Source organism: Oryctolagus cuniculus, chromosome 2 (genome assembly GCF_964237555.1).
Source record: "Oryctolagus cuniculus chromosome 2, mOryCun1.1, whole genome shotgun sequence".
Taxonomy (NCBI): Eukaryota; Metazoa; Chordata; class Mammalia; order Lagomorpha; family Leporidae; genus Oryctolagus; species Oryctolagus cuniculus.
This window is the reverse complement of record NC_091433.1, coordinates 184921572-184935897: the sequence shown is the minus strand read 5'-3', so window position 1 is coordinate 184935897 and position 14326 is coordinate 184921572. Positions and strand designations below refer to the sequence as shown.

The window sequence follows — 14326 nt, the reverse complement described above, 5'->3', positions numbered from 1 at the left end:
CAAAAGAATCTGAATAGCAAGGACAACAGGCTTTGCATCACTGAGGGAAGTCATTATGTGAGGACATACACAGAATTCACTTACTGTCCCCATATCACTGTAAAGTGCTAGCAGATACTCAGAGGGCTAAGGCCCAGGCAAAATATCTCAAGGCAGAGTTCTCTCAAGTATTGCAACAGGAGAGTTGCAATACCCCAAGATAAGAAGCCCACAGTCTAGATGACACTAGCAGGGAGCACAAAGTTTGAGACGGAAAAAGGGAGAGACCAGAGTCCTTAGTGCTACCTTAGACTTGTGCCAGACTGACATTCCTCAGGCAAATGGGAGCAGCTGCTTACATACAGAGTGGGACAAGAAAAGCTCAATGAGCTGATTCTTCAAGAAAGAGATGATTACACAGAGGAGTTTCACAGATAGCAATGTTTTAAATGAGGGAAGGCATGATAAGAGAAATAGCAATGGCTTTGGAAAGCTCTACTTTCACCTGCTTTTTTGGACAACTAGAAAAAAGGAGACTGAGCTCAAGTTAAAAGTTTTAGCTATGATTAACTTGTTTTAAAATATATTAATGGAGGCCAGAGCTGCTGCGTAGCAGGTAAAACTGCTTCATGCAGTGCTGGCATCCCACACGGGTGCTGGTTCAAGTCCTGGCTGCTCCTCTTCCGACCCAACTCTCTGCTATGGCCTGGGAAAGCAGAAGATGGCCCAAGTGCTTGGGCCCTAAACCCAGGTAGAGACCCGTAAGAAGTTTCTGGCTCCTGGCTTCAGATTGGCTCACCTCTGGCCATTGCAGCCATTCGGAAGTGAACCTTCATATGGAAGACTTCTTGCTCTCTCTGCCTCTCTGTAATTCTGCCTTTCAAATAAATAAATAAATCTTAAAATTATATATATATATACACACACATATTAATGATCCCACTATAGGCAGCTATGTCCTTGAATTTAGTGACACAAATAAATGAGAATTTCTTTTTTAAGTAGTATTTTGAAGACAGCATTCAGAAGTCTGTTTTGGTCCAAGTACTTCCTAAATGAAAAAAAAATCAAGAATATTTAATTGAGACAAAACATTTAATCGCACATAAAAAATATTTTCTTTCTGAAGCCTGTACCTGAAAGATCAATCTGTTCTCTGACCAAGTTCACTAGGTGATTGTATGGACAACTAAGAAATGCATAGTAAAAGTAATGAATTGAAATAGGGTTGGGTCTATGAACTTAAAAGCAATAAAGTAACTGAGGTTGGCACTAGGGCGCAGTGGGTTAAGCCACCATGTCACTTCAGAGTGCTGGTTGGAGCCCGGCCTACTCTGCTTCCAATCCAACTTCCTGCTAATGCACCTACACAGGCAACAGAAGATGACCCAAGTACTTGGTCCTCTGCCACAAACATGGAAGACTCGGATGGAGTTCCAGGCTCCCAGTATTGGCCTGCCCAGCCCTAGTCACCTGCAGACATTTTGGGAGTAAACCAACAAACCCAAGATCTCTTTCTCCTTCTGTCTCTCTAGCCACTGTCAGTATGACTTTCAAATAAATAAAACAAATCATGCCCCAAAAAAGTGAAAACTATTTTTTTACTTCACATGTAATCTTGTTTGGGGAGGGTAAAGGGCAAGCACAAGACTTCCTGGGATGGGGCTCAAGTAAGATAAGTGCAGAAGGAAACTGTGCTAGAGAACTGCTATCAAACAGTTATTCTCCAAGGCCACAAGGCATGGAAAATTACTTTCTCTGTATCTTTTGCCCTTCTCGAATCAGTGTGGAATCTTGGCGTAAGATTCTTAAGGCCTTTGCATAATACATTAAGAAGCCCACAAACCTAATTTACATCATGCCCCCATTCTATTTTTTACTAACAAGAGAAGTCAAACAGATATAACACTGAATAGAAAGAAAGTCTAGCATATGAGAAAAAAGACAGTGTTAATTACCACTCAAAAGTTCTGGACACTGGGCGTGTGAGAAGCAGCAGCAGTGGGAGCAGCCTCACGCTGGGAGACAGTATGACAGGGTTTAGGACATTCAGTTGTTATGAGAAACAAGGATCCCTCCAGAGGTATCTGGGGCAGTATGAAAAAGAATAATGAGATCAGCCTGAAGACAGAGCCACTAGTAGGCAAAAGGCAATGAGTCCATGGTGATACAAACTGGACAATTAATATACAGCTATATGAAGGCAACCTATGACAAAAAGAAATGTAAATGAAAAGCCAAAGAGAATTCTAATATGATCATTCATCAAGGGCCCAGACAGAACCACAAACAGGCTCGTGATTACGGTTTTCATATAAAACTCACTGGCAACCCACTTGGGTAAAGGACATAAAATCAGCATCAGAGAGTAGAATACTTTCCTGGAATTCTTAGAAAGCTGGAAAAAAATTTTGTACAGGGACACCTTGAATGGTCACTGATTTTGCTCTCACCCCATCATATCAACATGGCCTTGCTGATGCTGGGTTAAGAAAGCCAGGAATGTGCAACCTTTATAAATATGTCTTTAAATAAGAGTACAAAGACTTATCACAGTCCTTTCTTCCAGAAAGGTTAACAGAAACCTGAGTGTAGGTGAGCAGGCAAATGTCAGGAGGTTGCACCAGCTACCTGTCTAGAAAGGGTAACAGGCAACAGTGGGCCAAGCAGGAGCAGAGAAAGGAAGGAAAAGCTACAATAACTCTGCTCCTATGCTGAGAAGGCACTTCAATTCCAGCCTTGTCTACATGAATCAGGAAACCAAAGTAGCTGCTTCTACTAAAAAGATAAGAGGATATGTAGAAAGCCAAACACTTACTTCTGTCCATCTTTCACAAAACCTTTTAAAGAAGATCCTCTATTAGTAGCAACTGCTTTTCCACCAAGACCAACTATAAGAGCTGTAAGTACTGCACTCTTCCCACCTAAAGAAACAGGTGTTGAATAAATCATACTCATTAAAAACATAAAAAAGTCAATTCCTAAAATTAGATGCAAAATATTTCTAAATGAATTATTCTCACATTGAAATAATATGCTATAATACAATTATAATCTTCTTAAAGTACCAAAACAGAAAGCTTACAAAAAAGAGGTTGAATATTTCATGAAATTTATACATTTTGGGAATCAAATGTTTGCCACTAACACAGAAGTGGGAAAAATGGCTATGATATATTTCTTACCTGAAACTCCCATTGTATCACCCTAGCCTGTCAATCTACTAAGGAAACTTACATTCTATTTACACCCACACACCCACACACACCACACATAATTCTTAATACACTCTAACTTCATTACAGTTAATAGTTACTTTTTTCAGATATTCTCAGCACAAAATGCAAGCTCCACATGGGCAGGAATATTATCTCTCCTTCAATGCTGCAGTCTCACTGTCAGCACATAATAGCCACATGTTTGTTGGATGAATGAATGGACTTAATAGGAAAAAATTAGCAGTCATACAGACTTTAATATTTTGACAACTTTTAAAATTTTTATTAATAAGAGAACAGATTTCATGTATTTCATGGATACAATTCTAAGATAATCATATTTCCCTCCCTTTCTGTATCCCCTCCTTCAATTGTTACTCTTGATTTGAGTATTCTTCATTTTCTAACTCTTTGAAATGTGTTACTTCTTTTTACCATAACATATATAAAAACATCAAAAGCTGAAATTTCAAAATATTTAACAATTACTCAGAATATAATAATCATTTGCTGAACTCCATGATCAACCAATCCAATCAACTCTTATCAGCCCACTATTTTGTACAACACACCGATGATTAGCCAATGTAGTTGCTGAAATACCTCTGAAGTTCCTATCCTTATTCTCTCCCTTTTCTTCATTACCAAATGGATTGCCTTCACTACCTGTATTAGCGTTCCTTCTATTAAGTGTATAAAGCCACAGCCAGAATCCTGTATGAGTGCTGGTTCAAGCCCTGGCTGTTCCACTTCTGATCCAATTCCCTGCTTATCTGCCTGGGAAAGAAAAGAAGTTTGACCCAAGTGCTTGGGCCCCTGCACCCAAGTAGGAGACCCAGATGAAGCTCCCAGCTCCTGGCTTCAGCATGTCCCAGCGCTACCCATTGCAGCCATTTGGGGAGTAAATCAGAGGATGAAGACCTCTCGGTATCTCCCTCTCTCTGTTAAACGCCTTTAAAGTAAAAAAAAAAAAAAATCTTTTAAAAAAAGTTTTATTAACAATGTCATTGGTTCAAGTATTTAAAAAAAAAAAGGTATCTCTACTTATGGTCCTGTGCAACCTATAGCACTGACCCCTTTCTCTGTCCAATCTTTCCTAAAATCTATGTCTTCTTGATGGCATGATAGAATAGGGAAAACAGAGAACAAGAGGGACTTGTGTAGTTGCACACACTAAGTTGCCCACTGAAGCACCAGCAGGTAGATGCTGGCATGCCTCCTCCCTGTGCCTGGCCTCAGTTCAGTTGTTAAGACCTAATGCCTGGTTTACCTATCACAAGAGCCGCCTAAGTGCTCTTCCTGCCCTCTTCTAATCTGACGTCCATTAAGTGACCAGTTTATTTCATAAACCTTTTCTATGTCAACCCTTTACTCAAAAACTTTAATTGGCTACTCACTGACATTTGAATAAAACCCTAAAATCTTTATCATGACATTCAAATTCACTATAATATCATCTACAACATGGTTGTATACTGTCAGTTTCTGCTGCTCCCCAGAATGTATCACATGATAAAAACCATGTAAGTCTATTCATTATTCCTAATACATATATTCTTCTACTCCTCCCACAGTGAGATCTAAAGAATCTTTCATTTTCATTGAAATACCAGCACAAGTACCATCTCTTCATAAAGCTTTCATTGATCACAAAGTGAGAATTAGGTACTTTCATGTTTGATTCCCAAGCCACTTGTTTTGTGCTCTATTAAAATGTTAAGTTGAGGTAAGACACAGGGCTGCTTCAATCTCAATGATGATAGCTTGATGACTGTTCCATGGTAGAGAATCCAGTGTAAATGGATTTAAAATATAAGCAGGAAATGTTTATCCCTATTTTTTTTTTTTTTTTTTATGATTTGACAGATAGTTAGACAGTGAGAGAGAGAGACAGAGAGAAAGATCTTCCTTCCATTGGTTCACTCCCCAAATGGCCGCTACAGCTGGAGCTATGCCGATCCAAAGCCAGCAGCCAGGTGCTTCCTCCTGGTCTCCAATGCGGGTGCAGGGGCCCAAGCACCTGGGCCACCTTCCACTGCCTTCCCAGGTCACAGCAGAGAGCTGGACTGGAAGAGGAGCAACTGGGACTAGAACCCGGCGCCCATATGGGATGCCAGCGCCGCAGGCGGAGGATTAACCAAGTGAGCCACAGCACCAGCCCCTAACCCTATTGTTTCAATAACATACTGGAGTTAACTCGATATAAAAGTATCTACAAACACAAAGATGTACACACCAAATATTTATCAGCACTACAAGTAACAGTCATCTATTTCAAAAAGTAAATACATTATAATCTCAAAGTACTACTCAGTTAAATGGGCAAAGGCACTTACTTCCATTGTTACCAACGACAAAGTTAACATTAGAACCAAATTTAAAAGGTCCAAGCATTGAATGGCACATGAAGTTTCTCAGCTCGATACTTTCAATTATTCCAACTTCTGCTGCAGTCTATTAAGAAAAAAAATTGGAGAAAACAATCAATCTAATTCAGTCATTGCAATCATTCAAGCATTTGCAGGCAGGAGGAAGAACCAGCAGTCTTAGAGAAGAAAAAGTTACAAGGAGTGAATAATGGTTACTTCAACGAATAAGATGAAATAAAATGGGAACATTTCTTCAGTCACCACTGGTTCTACAACCTTTAAAAGATTTAGTAAGTGTATCACAAGGTTCCTTAATATGAACAATATGGACATTTGGGTCTGATAATTTCTTGACGTTAGCTATTTTAGTTGCCTTTACTTTTCATGTAAATTTTAAAATGGGCAAGCGCTGTGGCACAGCGGATTAAAGCCACCGCCTGAAGCGCCGGCATCCCATATGGGTACCAGTTCTAGTCCCAGCTGCTCCACTTCCGATCCAACTCTGTTATGGCCTGGGAAAACAGTAGAAGATGGCCAAAGTCCTTCGGCCCCTGCAGTCACATAGGAGATCTGAAGAAGCTCTTGACTCCTGGCTTCAGATTGGCCTAGCTCTGGCCATTGTGGCCACCTGGGGAGTGAACCAGCAGATGGAAGACCTCTCTCTCCTTCTACCTCTCTCTGTAACTCTGCCTTTCAAATAAATAAAATAAAATATTAAAAAAAAATAATACGAGTTCTAGTCCCAGTCGGGGCGCCGGATTCTGTTTCGGTTGCCCCTCTTCCAGTCCAGCTCTCTGCTGTGGCCAGGGAAGGCAGTGGAGGATAGGCCAAGTGCTTGGGCCCTGCACCCTCATGGGAGACCAGGAGGAAGTGCCTGGCTCCTGGCTTTGGATTGGCACAGCGCACAGGCCGTGGCAGCCATTTGGGGGGTGAACCAGTGAACAGAAGACCTCTCTCTCTCTCTCTAACTCTGCCTCTCAAAAAAAGAAAAAAAAAATACAAAAAATAAATTTTAAAATAAATTTGTCTATATGTACAAAAAACCTTACTGGATTTTGATAGAAAAATGCATTAAACTGGTTTGTCATTTTGGAAAAGAATTAATATTTTTTCTATGTTGAGTTTTCAATCTGTAAGTATGTATGAGTCTCCATTTACTGAGTTCTCTTTGATTCCTTTCATCGGTGTTGGTTACTTTCCAGCATAAAAATCCTGAACATCTTTTAATTCATTTTTCTTTGAAGATTAATTTTCTTAGAGCAGTTTTATGTTCACACAGTGAGATTTCCCAAGCATCCTCTCCTCCCACACATGCACAGCCTCTCCTAGTATCAAAAATTCTCATACCAGAATGGCCCATTGGTTACAGCCGATGAATCTACACTGATGCATCATTATCACTCTAAGTCCATAGTTTACATTGGGCTTCACTCTGCGTGTTACACATTCTGTAGATTTTTAAAAATTGTAAAGACGTGTATCTGACGACTATAGGATCACACAGGGTATTTTCACTGCCCTAAATATTATGTGTTCTGCCTGCTGATATCTCTCCTCTCTATCCCTAGTAATCACTGGCCTTTCTGTCTCCATAGTTATGGCTTTTCCAGAAGATCAGAGTTGAAATTATACATTATATAGCCTTTTCAGTTTGGCTTCTTTCCTCCATTTTTTTTTCAAGGATTGATAGCTCACTTCCTGTTGGTGCTGAAAAATAAGCCACTGTCTAAACATACTACAGTTTATCTACTGGCCTACCAAAGGGCATCTTGGTTGCTTCCAAGTTTAAGAGATTATAAATAAAGCTGCAACAAACATCCATGTACAGGTTTTTGTGAGACCACTAGTTTTCAACTCCTTTAGGTAGACACTATGGAGCATAATCACTGGATTGTATGGTAAAAGTGTGTTTATTTTTGTAACAAACTGCCAGGCTGTCTTCCAAAGTGGTTGCACCATTCTACATTTCCCAGAAATGAATGAGTTTTTGCTACTCCAAAACCTTGCCGGCATTTGGTCTGGAATTTTACAGATGTATCATGGTATCTTAATATGAATTTCCCTAAAGCACTGCATTTTTGAGTGACTGTAAATGCAATTGAATTCTGAATTTTCATGTCAATGTGTTCAATGCAATTATATAAAATGCAATTTTTAAAAATGTGTATCTTGTATGCTATAACTTTGCTGAATGCACTTTAGTCTGAGAGTTTTTGGTAGATTCCTTAAAATTTTATATGTAGATAATCAGGTTATCTGCAAGTGAGGACAGTTTTTTTTTTTCTTCCTAACTTCTATATTTTATTTCTTATTTTCCAACTTTATTTTCACTAACTAGGTATTCTACCACAATGCTTAATAACAATGATGAAAGCAGACACTCTTACTATGTTCCTGATCTTAGATGAAAACTTTTCTATCTTTAACCATTAAATATGTTTACTGGGTATTAGCTCTAGATCCTCCTGTCAATGTTGCTTATCATGTTGAGGAAGTTGCCTTCTGCTCCTATTTTTATGAAGATTTTTAATCACAAACAGGTATTGAATTTTGTCAAATACTTCTGCTACATCCAGAGACAGGACCATAATTTTTCTTCTTCAACCTGTGGTATGGTGAATTAAATTGATTTTCAGATGCCAATCAGGCTTGTATGCCTACAATAAATCCATTTGTTCATGGGGTATACTGCTTTTCAAATATTACTGAATTTTAAGTATATTTGGTAATATTTTGTTAAGGATTTCTGCATCTTTACTGCAGAGGCATATGAACACGTATGGTTGGTTTTCTTTTTGGTATCTCTTTGGTGTTGATATCAGGATCATGATATCAAAGCATTCCTTCCTCTTCCGTTTTCTGGAAAAGACTACGTAGATTGCATGTACATTCTTTTTTAAAAGTTTGGTACAATTGTACAGTAAAACAAACTGAGCCTGAATATTTCTTTTTAGGAGTTTTAAAACATGAATTAAATTTTCTCAATAGTTATGGAAACAGTCAAATCATATACTACGTATTGCATGCGTTGTACTTTTTTCTTTTTAAGTAATTGGTGGACTTCACCTACATTGTCAAATTTATGTGTACAGAACTGTTAACTCTATTTCCTTATGCTTTTGATTTCTACAGGACCTATGCTCACACCCCTATTTCATTCCTATTACTGGCAATTTGTATCTTTTCCCCTTCTTTTCCTTTGCTGGTCTTAAAAGAGGTTTGTCAAATTTATTCATTTTATCAAAGACCCAAGTCTTTGCTTCACTAATTTCTCTATTAATTTTTCTAACAATTAATATAAACTTCAAGATTAAAAGAGGTTATTTTACTTTGACTCTTCATTTTCATTTATTTTTTTTCCATTTATTATTTATTGGAAAGACAAAGAAAGAGAGATAGACAAAGATCTTCCATTCACTGGTTCATTCCCCAAATGGCCATGACAGCTGGGGTTGGGCTAGGCCAAAGCCAGGAGCCAGGAATTCAATCTAGCTCTCCCACATGGGAGTACTTGAGCCATCTCCTGCTACTTCTCACGGTGCATATTAACAGGAAGCTGGCTTTGGAAGTGGAACCATGACCAAAATCTAGGCTCTACAATGTAGCATGTGGGTGTCCCAAGTAGCATCTAAACCACTACACCAAATGCCCATCCCTACCTTGGCCTTCCAATTTTGAAAGATCACAAATATGAAATAAACCAGCCATGAAAAACATGCCAAGTGAAAAGCTAAATTTTGTAATTTCATACTTACCAAAGCAGAGGTGCCATTAGTGAAAGAAGCTGTACATTCATCTTCATCACCATCTTTATCAAAATCTTCAAAATCTTCTTGTCTTGGTCTTTTAGCATTTTCAGGAGAGAAGAAATTTTCTTCCTTTCTTTTGGCCATCAGGTCTGAACAAATATATACAGTTAACAATGAAGTAAATCAAATATAGCATTCATAACGACTACTCCATATACATTAAACTCAATGAAATTAAATCACATGAAGCTTATTAAGTTTTAAATATTATACCATTTGTACTTAGAAAAATAAAGAAAATCAAAATTTTCTATCCTGCAAAGAGGACCAATTAGTCATGAATCTAATGCTGGAAAATGTAAGGAAAAAGATTTCCCCCAGAGAATCCAAAAAGGAACACAGCCTTACTGATGCTCTGATTGTAGTCCAGTAAAACCTGTGGAATTCAACTACATAAAAATACAATAAATTTGTGCAGCTTAAAAAAATTATCTGCATATTCTACACCAGTTGATCTTACTTCAAAGCTATTCATGGCCAAAAGTTTATTGATACAAGACTACCTAAACGCTTTGACTCCTAAACTCACAAAAAAGTAAAAGATCTTATTTGTGAAATTAAAGTTTCCAGTTTCCAATGTCAACTTATAGAGATGGCATAGTGACTCTCAAAATTATCTCAGAACAATCTCCCCATTTTTACTAGCTATAAGTAAATCATATTATTTTCCCAAAGAGGTTCATTTTGAAGCTGTGTTGCTTAGTAACTAGTAACTTCGTTAAAGAAACAGTCTGTGTTGTCTTATTTTTTTCCCAGTACACAATAAAATCTGAACCTAGACAGTTAATGGTTAAAATTATACAAGATTTTGCTAATAAACACATGAATGCTGAATCTCTAGTCAAAACTGACAGTCTATGTAAGTCAAATTAATCTTCATGGGATGTAACTGTGATGCCGAGGGTTAAACCGCCACTTGGGACATTAGTATCCCTTGTTAGAGTGCCTGGCTGGAATCCCAGCCATTCTGCTTCAGACCCAGCATCCTGTTAATGTGCCTGGCAGCAGATGAAGCCCAAGTGCTTGGGTTCCTGCCATCTGTGTGGGAGACCCGGATGGAGTTTCTGGCTCCTGGCTTCAGCCTGGCCCAGCCTCCACTGTTACTGGCATCCGGGGAGTCAATCAGCAGATGGAGATCCCTCTTTCTTGTAATCTGCCTTTCAAATAAATAAATCTTTAAAAAAAAAAAAAAAAACAAACCAAGAAATTAAGCTTTATGACTTTGATTGTTGCTTTCATTCTTTTCTTTAGAATACATTTAAAACCTAAAATGATAGGTATTCAATAATTGTTTGCCAAATAAAAAGAGAAAAAAATTTCTGACATACATAATCAAAAATTTCTAAGGACCAATATGAGAAATACTTCTAGGCTCAATTAAGTACCCCAAATGCTAGATCATAGTTGTCCTGTCTGAACCATGTGCGTGACCCATTCCTCTTATCCCCCTCAACTATAGTAGAATGAATTAGATTCTCTCGCTCATCAGTTTGGACTGACAGATTCTAGTCTCACTAACAGATGATAGCTCTATTTGATGCTGTATACACAGGCCAAGAAACCTAGCCTTAAGTGTATATACAGGCACAAGAGAGCTACTGGAGTGGTGTTAAAAGAAAAACACGGAGTAGAGGTAAGAAATAGGAGAAGAGGGACTCTGGAGAAGGAATGTGAGAAAGAAAAGGACAGTGAGGGAGACAGACATTCCTACATGGTGCTTATTTTTTTTTTTTAAGATTTTATTTATTTATTTGAGAGGTAGAGTTACAGACAGTGAGAGGGAAAGACAGAGAGAAAAGTCCTCCTTCTGTTGGTTCATTCCCCAGATGGCTGCAAAGGCCAGAGCTGCGCAGATCCAAAGCCAGAAGCCAGATGCCTCCTCCCGGTTTCCCATGCGGGTGCAGGGGTCCAAGCAATTGGGCCATCTTCTTCTATTGCTTTCCCAGGCCATAGCAGAGAGCTGGATCAGAAGAGGGGCAGGTGGGATTAGAACCAGTGCCTATATGGGATGCCGGCGCCACAGGCAGAGGATTAACCCACTGCACCACGGCATCAGCCCCGGTGCTTAATTTTTTAATCTACTGCTTTCCAAACTTACCAAGGATAGAATAAATTCTGAAGATATATATATATATATATATGTTATACATATAATATATATATATATATTAAAAGAACTGCTTGAGGAATCAGTTTTGTCAGGTTTTGGTACTACGACAACACAAACTTAATTAAGTGAACTGGGTGGTCTGTCAATCTTTAATGCTCTAAAATTGCTTTCATAGCAAGATATTAAAATGTTTTGAAAGAATTACATTTAAACTTTTAAATGTGGAGATGTTGTAAATTTTAAAAAAAATCTGAATTTCTATGTTATATACACTTTTTTGAGTTCATTACAGCTTTCTGAATCAATTTTTTGTAACTTTATTTTTCAAAATGCTGACCATTTAAAGCCTCAAATTTACTACACAAAATCACTTTTTCTAAAGCCTTGATATGTCACCATGAGTTCCTTCATGCAGTGAGTAAGTTTGATAGCTGTGTTAAACATTTTCTCCAAATAGTTCTTTTCCTCTCTAATCTCATTTTTCTCTAATAAGATGAGTTTAATGCTTACGTATACAACTTATAAACTAGAAAGATATAAAGGATATGCATGGGGTTAGAGCTCAGTTTCTAATTCTCTCTCCCAAACACAAGCTGAAAAAGTGATCAGAGTTGTGTTTCCAGGAAAATGCAATAGATGTACTTTTTCCTATTCCTCTCATGAAGTAAAACTAAAGACTCTGGACATTGCATATAAAACTGACATTAAGACTATGAAAGGTAGTAAGAAGAAAGCAAACCATCCAACCCCAGGACTCAAGCAATGAAACAATGGGAGTTCACTGAGTTTTCACTCTGCCTCAGAAATCTCAGACTTCATACTACGGCTTGAATACAATTTGGTTCCAACTCATGTAGGAATATAGTCCCCAAAGTCTTATGTTAATGGTACTAAAAGGGCAAACTAAATCCACTTACGATGCTTACAGGCAGGACCTCTGTGAGGTTAAGAGATTGGCTTAAGCTGTTAGGTAGAATTCCTGTGATTGAATCCTGCTGGTTGTACAAGCAGAGAGGAGAGACACATATGCTCCGTGTTGCCTACAATGGGATGCCCTGTGCCATCTTGGGACTCTGCCTGCAAGAATGACATCACCAGAGGCTGAACCAAGAGCCTGCAGAACCTTTGAACGTGAACCTCTGAACCTTGAGTCAAAATAAACTCTTGTTGATGAAGTGCTTTAGACCTGCTTTCATCATAATTAAAAAAAGTTGACTCAGAGAAGCCAGCAACCAGGCAACACCAACAGGTACTGGGGGAAAAGGCTCCATTGAAATCTTGCTCTCTCTAACTAAAGGGCTAGGAAGGGGGCAGGTAATAAAAGCAGAAAACAAGTTCCATCATACTCCTTTATTCCAGCCAAACACTACTTAAAAAAAAACTGGCTCCTCCCAAACCCATGCTAGCAAAAGCCAAGTGTATCCTGCATGTCTATCTAATCTGGACAAAGCTGAAAGCAAGCATCTCAATGTCCCAATTAGCAGAGTGTCAGACATTGGTAGGTAAGAAAAAATTTTGAATATCTCTTGTATAAACAATGTTAAGATTTTGTTGCACTAAAGTATAATTGTGGGTTTTTTTTTTGTTTGTTTTTTGTTTTTTTTTGGACAGGCAGAGTGGACAGTGAGAGAGAGAGAGACAGAAAGATCTTCCTTTTCCGTTGGTTCACCCCACAGTGGCCGCTCCGGCGGCGCGCTGCAGCCAGCGCACCATGCCAACCCGAGGCCAGGAGCCAGGTGCTTCCTCCTGGTCTCCCAAGCGGGTGCAGGGTCCAAGGACTTGGGCCATCCTCCACTGCACTCCTGGGCCACAGCAGAGAGCTGGACTGGAAGAGGAGCAACTGGGACAGAATCCGGCCCCTGACGGGGACTAGAACCCAGAGTGCCCACGCCACAGGCGGAGGATTAGCCTAGTGAGCCACGGCGCCAGCAGTATAACTGTCATTTAATTCCATTTTTCCAAGAACTCTCTGAAGTGCACTCACAGAAGGAAGTCCATGATAAACTGCAGCTAGTCGTAAGCACAGATAGCCAACAATAAAGTGAGGGCTATGGGGGAAGAAACACAGAACAGAGTCTTGAAGACTCTTGACACTCAGAATGTAGTCTATGTCACTGAGCAGCAACTCCATGTTTTGGGAACTTGCCATCTATCCAGAATCTCAGCCCTACCCTAGGCAAAGTTAATCAGAACCTTCAAAGTAATAACACATCACATGATACCTAACCACATTAAAGTTTGAGAAATGATACGAACCACATTAAAGAGCTCAGCCTTTACCCTTTCCTGGTAGTAATGAACAATCTAACATAATAAATAAAATATCATTTAAAAGCTATCATGACATCCTAAGGACATTTAACCTAAACAAAATTTTGGGGCCAAAGTACAATTTCAGTTATAAAATTAGGCTTCTTTTTTTTTAAACAAATAATTGACAGTACATTTTGAATCTCTTCAAGAAACCAAAATGTCCCAAATCAAGCATATTTTTCAGATGATTTAATAGCAGGAATCAAAAATAATGTACTCTGGTTTCAGCTTGTTGCTAATTAAAATTCCCTGAAATACTGCCAGACCATTATTTCTCCAGTACTTTTTTCTCCCACTCATTCTCTAGCCTCCTCTCAACTACTGAATAGTGATTATTATACAAGAGCAAAGAGCGTTTTTTTTTTTGTTTTCCCAACATTAAATTCTCCTAAGAAAGTTTTTATTAATGCCTCATACATCAACCTGCAGTTAGCAGACACTCAGACACCAGCTACTGATTTTAGTACTTTATCATTAGAAAACAGCAATGTTTCTGGCCGGCGCCGCGGCCCACTAGGCTAATCCTCC

At 38.7% G+C, this 14326-nt stretch overlaps 1 protein-coding gene across 7 annotated transcripts in view; it reads right to left on the bottom strand.

Moving 5' to 3' along the window:
* Positions 1-14326, bottom strand: part of SMC6 (structural maintenance of chromosomes 6) — a 99869-nt gene that overhangs the window by 81867 nt on the left and 3676 nt on the right. For 5 of the 7 annotated variants that reach the window (XM_051840235.2, XM_051840197.2, XM_051840208.2 and 2 more), the window contains 3 exons: positions 9322-9464; positions 5534-5651; positions 2798-2903 (listed from right to left, as the gene is read on the bottom strand). In XM_051840235.2, the coding sequence (XP_051696195.1) occupies positions 2798-2903; positions 5534-5651; positions 9322-9459 (362 nt within the window). In that variant the 5' untranslated portion in view covers positions 9460-9464. Of the gene's footprint in view, positions 1-1937; positions 2067-2797; positions 2904-5533; positions 5652-9321; positions 9465-14326 lie in introns of all 7 variants that reach the window. The other 2 variants (XM_070069745.1, XM_070069744.1) reach the window with 1 other exon arrangement.